We start from the raw sequence: 6000 nt of genomic DNA on the forward strand, positions 1-6000 counted from the left end.
ATTCAAATTTCAAGACTTTAACTAGATGCATCGAGACTTCTTTCAACATCTGCCAAAGTTTACCGCGTTACAAGATTGCAAAAACTTTCACGTTAATTTCGTTTCGAATGTGACCTCGAATACATCGCGTTGATTCTACGTCTTGCTTTATCTCTCCCGAATATTAACTCGAAAGTAGAGGTGCAAAAAGCGTATTATGAAAGAAAACAGAGTGCCGCAAAAATCTAACATATAACTTTTCATTCCAGTTCTGAAAGTAAACACATTTGTGATCTTATTTTGCCACGATTGTGGAAGACAATATTCGTGTATAATATCTGAATGGTATGCAGCACCACAAGGTGTATTTTTCTTGCCACCGAGCTCATCGAGGGCGAAGAAACATCGTGAATTGAAACGAGACAACTGCGGGAGACGCAGTTTAGTTTTTAATGAGACGCGGTCTCGTTGCACGTTCTCTCAGCGTTTATTATTCACCACAAAACTTTGCGTTTCATTCTCTTCGACTGTTTTCTTCAGAAAAAGTGAGAGCTGGTTATTGTATTTTAAGTTTAATATATTTTTCAAGGTGTATCAACACAAACACACACACACACACACACACACACACACACAAAACACAAAATGTTATAAGAAATGTCATAATGTATATAAGATGTTACAATATTAGTGTAATATTTCTTCTCTCTTTTAAAAATAATGAGACAAGAAAATTTTTTCTTAATTCATGAATTGACAAATATTTTTTAGTCTTACTTACATATTAATACAACATGAAATTTGCATTTGTCTATTCATTACTTTTATTGATGATTGTCACAACACAAGATAATAATCACTGTCTTTCTCTTACGATTGCACGTATCTTTATAATAAAATTGGATTGTAGCTTGATGACATTACATTCCCAGTATAAATTACAAGAAACATGAATTTATGTCCATGATTTAGAGAATAGCTAAAGTAGATAATGCAGTGCGAGTATAATTACTCGGAATTATGGAACCGCTCTATCATTAGTCATGAGGTTTAATCCGAGATATCCAAAATCGTAATAATAATTCCCAGAATCTCCTTATTTCGTTTGAAAGACAGAAAACAAGAGCTTTTGTAAGTATAATTCTTTTTTCCTCACATTTTTAAAGTAAATGTTAAATTTTTATGTTATATTTTAATATATTAACTTTATATATATATATAATATATATATATATATATATATATATATGTGTACAAATAAAAAATATATACACTGTACACACATACGGACTCTATATAATCAACCATGGAAGTACAACAAAATATATATACGCGATCCTCTCTACCTAGTTATAGTGAAACGAATGATGTACGAATGTTACGAATTAAACAAAATTTAATTTGTTGAAATATTTTATACGTAAAGAAATAATGGTTTTACTAATACACTAAATCCAGAATTAGAAAAGTTATTACCTATCTACATTTTTTTATTACGCTGCAATCGCAAAAGAATATAATAACTCTGAGGTTTGTGCGCATTGCGGTAGCCAACGATAATTACAAAGTGATGTGATCCATGATACTATCTCTCACTCGACAAAAATCACGTTGAGCAAGTAATAATGAAATTGAGTTTTCGCGCTAAGTCAGCAGTACGTGACGAGAATAGCCTTTACCCCCAAAGCTGATGGGGCTTTCATAGATAGAACGTGTCTTTGATTATCTTTAACTCAGAGTTCATCCCTGCAGCGCATATCTACGTACTTAGAATTTAGAGAGTAGATAATTTTCGTACAAAACACTTGTTGCTGTATTCGAGTTTAAAGGGTAGAAAATCTGGAGAAAATTCTGCAAAGATAAAAATAAATCTGCCTACAATAGTATCGAGTCTATGAGGAGAATTTAAAATATCTGAGCCAGCTGTATATATTATACATCATATTTCTTTTAGATTAAGAAATAAGAATTCAACTAAACAAATTTTAATAAAATATGAAAATAATCAATCTTAATAAAATCCTATTGCACTTTTTGATAGCTGTCAATAATTTTATGTTATACATAATACATTAATTTTTTATAATACAAACATATTTTATGTAATATACACTTTTATATTTCTCGTAAATTAATATCTTTATCATTAATATCTACTGATTCATATCGTTACAACACTTAATCTGTCAACGTTTTAAAAATATCGATTAAGAATTATTATTCATGATTTTATCCTTCCTCATCAAATCGACATAAATAAATCACACTCGTAAAATTCTCTTTTTATTCGTTTCACGATCTGTATTAAGCGTGTGTTTACGTCGTAAAATTCGCGAAATGTCTCGTTTATTTATGCAAAACTATACCTGTATAACCTCTGCACGAAAATATTAGTAGTATACCTGCTACAATATGGCATGTGAATACAATAACTCATCACCATCAGGAATGCACTTCGTCATCCGCGGCTTAATTTTCGGCCGAATTTACGAGTCACGTTTTCAGGCTCTCAGGTTTTAGAGCCTCGCACAGAACAAGTTTTTATTCATCCGATGAAAGAAAAGTTTTAACAGGATATGCACTTTTAAAAAGTGCATTCTATTATATATTGAACAACGATTTATACTGAAATACAATCTGTTTTTACACTAGATTTTTTTACATTATCGCAGATACTACAGAACGTATGTATCGTGCTAAGACAAGAAATGTACGAAGTACAACCTTGTAATAAGAATGATATATAATAAGTCAATTTAGTCTTAATAATTAATGGGAAGCAATTATTTGTCGCAAACTTTTTGTATAATTTTTTTGTCGATATCTAATCTTGAAATTTAATTAATAAAAAATTTTGTAATTAGATGTGTAAATTCATATTTACGTTAAATCTCATCAAAATTAAGCCCCAAATTAAATTACGTAAGATAATCAACGTTTAGATAATAAATAAAATTAATTGTGAAACAAATTGCATAAAAAAATAATTTAAAATTACGTAAGATACTGTTAAAAGTAAAATATTAACAAAGATACGAGCGACTTAATGCATGATCCGTTTACGATGATCGAGTCTTATAAGTTTCCACAAGAATCTTCGCACAGCGTATAATTGCCATAAACTCCAATAACTTTGGCAGTCTTGTTGGATAAAAGCGACCACATGCAGGGCCGCCAGCGACATTGGGGATGCATGCGGCGTTAATCGGACGTAACCGCTTTATGCTGGAATTTGCAGCCACAATGACGCTAGGTAACCTGACGCAGTTATTATCATATTAAGTATAGCTTCAATCGACGAAGATTGAAAGCTCTAAATTGAGCGCACGGGAATTCGGCTTGCTGTCAGTACGAATTAATGCATTTTAAATATGGGTGTATGTCGTTCCGTGTCGACCGATTATTCCACGCTAATATTTACCTTTGTGCGAAATTGAATATCGACGCAATATCATCCGTGATTACTAATTAGAACCGCGACTTCATAGAGATGCATTGCTTGCGGTTAAACGCGCGGGAATTTAGCTTAGTTTCAGGTCGCGCGGCTTATTATTAATGCGGAGTTAACATAAATCAAGCGAATACAGTTGGAAACTTGTTGCTTGTAAAAACTGATATGCTTTAATTTCAACAATAGGCTAAATGCGTCAACGTGCGTCTTTACTATCTATATATCTTTTGTAGTAGTTATTTCGCAAATAAGAATAAACTTTTATATGAGATCAATTAATAAAACGTCTCCATTTCTTTGTCCATACTACATTTAGTACGAAGCTAATGTTATTAATTACAACGAGTATTATGTAGAAAATAATGGAATTTTGATTCGCCTTTAATTCAAAATCCCGTAGACAATAAACGTTTCTTGCACAGCGGGAGAGTAACAATCTATTTAATTAACCGGTCGTTCTATTATCTTCGTATACATGTTCACATTGTTGAGCTCTCCCTCGCTAACCACAGACTCGCGATATATCGGTTGGCGAGATTTTAATTGCACGTGTATTTGAAAAACGTATTGTATGATGTATATATATGAATGTATGTGATGTGGGTACACATGGATACAAGACTAACAAGCCTTAGTGTTGTAGGGAATTGTGAACTCCACGTGCAATATGCTGCCGACATAATAATAAGTATTAAGCATATTTCTCCAGACATTTATTTCGCGAGAATATTTTATATATCACTTTATATGTCACGTATCCGTTGGACATTCAATATTAATAATCGTTAAACGCGTATTCCCAAAAGGAGGATTTACATCGACATTTCTGTAATCGGTTGTGGTATAATCTAAGTATACCTTTAGCGAGTAAGCCATGTGGGCGAACACGAAATGTTCCAGCTTAATTTAATTGAGTCCACGAATCGATACGTTAATTAACCGTATAATCCGCGTACAACTGTACGTCTTGTATAACCAAATCTTTTTGATAAACAATGTACACTTGTTATCGACATATCGAATCATATAGGTGACAGTGATAGGATTATAACGCGGAGCCAATATTCGAATTCATAAATTCAGATCCGTGTTATCTATTTTCCGCACGTGGTATTATTTCGTTACATTTTCTATCATAGCTGGCACGAGAGCTGGACTCGATTCTACATACTTAAAACTGTATACGACATATAGACGATTCGCAAGTTCACGATAAATTATAAATTATAAATATAATCATAGAGCTGACTTTTAGAATTACGATCGCTACTTATTTCAGTCGAAGCACTAAACTTTCGGTAATCCTTTGGGTGACCTGTTTCTTCTATATAAAAGAAGGAAAACAAATCGCTTTAGAAAATACAGAAAGAACGATTTTGCTAAAACATTTAAAAATTTAGCTAGATACAGATCTGAAAATAATGTTGTTGGACCATCAAAATAATTATGTCGGGCGCTCAAATTGATTACTCGAATGTCGAAACTTTTTGAAGCATTACTCATCGTGCTTAAGATTCCTAATCTCCGTCATTATTTAATGGCTCAACAAAATTATTCTTAGATCTATATCTAGCTTTATTCTTAGATACTTCAGCAAAATTGTTCTTTCTGTGGAGACATTTTATCTGCGCTACAATCTTTTATATGATTATTTATATAAGGCATTATACAAGTAATCATAATAGGCTTTCTACAATAAGCCAATGCCTAACTTTTAAGTCTTAAGTTATAAGAAATTGATTTATGGTTGAATATGAGAAAAATAATCAACTATAATTAGTCAATTTCTTACTGTTTAAGACCTAAAACTTAGGTAATGACTTATTGTAGAAAGCCTCTAAAAGATTATATTTCACGGTAATCTCGGTTTTAAATGAGCTTTTCGTGATGTCTTGCACTCACAATGGGCCTCCCGACTAACTTCAGCGAAACTAGCGCAAAGTACGATAAATCAATTTCCCGAATCTTCTTCTCGGATCGCAACAGACGCTTTCCTGGGCCCCGTGTGCGATTACGTGATCGCGCCCGTGGCAAGGTACGCGGGTGTGTGGGGTATACCCGTACTGACAGCGGGTGCACAGGCGGAAGCATTCCGTCATAAAGGCCAGCATTATCCGACGTTAACCAGGATGATGGGCTCTCATCGTTTGGTGGGTGAGGCGCTCAGACATATTCTACGCAGTTTTGGATGGAAAATCTGCGGTTTACTGTTTCACAATCACGAGATGGCCAGCAGTAAAGGCAATTCCGAGTGTCATTTCACACTGAGCGCCGTATATACGGCGCTCAATCAAACGCCGGCGCATAAGAGCTTCAACCAGGAGACAGCCGACACCGATGAATACAAGAATTTGCTCAGTTTGATCGCCAAATCCGCACGGAGTAAGTCCGCTCGCGTTCTCTCATTGTTACCTTGTTCACGAGAACCTTTTGATTCTTCAAACGTTATACTAAATTTCAACGAAAATATTAGAAATTCAACATTTGATTTTTGCATATTTTTACTCGCAAAATGAGAGAAATGAGTTTATTATTAGAGATGTAGGTTAATTTAAATTTACACGCGTGAT

The 6000-nt window shown here is 33.6% G+C and overlaps 1 protein-coding gene across 3 annotated transcripts in view; it reads left to right on the forward strand.

The window, feature by feature from the left end:
- Positions 1–6000, forward strand: part of LOC108752303 (atrial natriuretic peptide receptor 1-like) — a 112265-nt gene that overhangs the window by 33332 nt on the left and 72933 nt on the right. For 2 of the 3 annotated variants that reach the window (XM_018493041.1, XM_018493042.1), the window contains exon 2: positions 5417–5812. The exons of the other annotated variant lie outside the window; for it this stretch is intronic. In XM_018493041.1, coding sequence (XP_018348543.1) covers positions 5417–5812 — 396 coding nt within the window. The remainder of the gene's footprint in view (positions 1–5416; positions 5813–6000) is intronic. 3 annotated transcript variants of the gene reach the window in all.

This window comes from Trachymyrmex septentrionalis, unplaced genomic scaffold, assembly GCF_001594115.1.
Source record: "Trachymyrmex septentrionalis isolate Tsep2-gDNA-1 unplaced genomic scaffold, Tsep1.0 scaffold6, whole genome shotgun sequence".
Lineage (NCBI taxonomy): Eukaryota > Metazoa > Arthropoda > Insecta > Hymenoptera > Formicidae > Trachymyrmex > Trachymyrmex septentrionalis.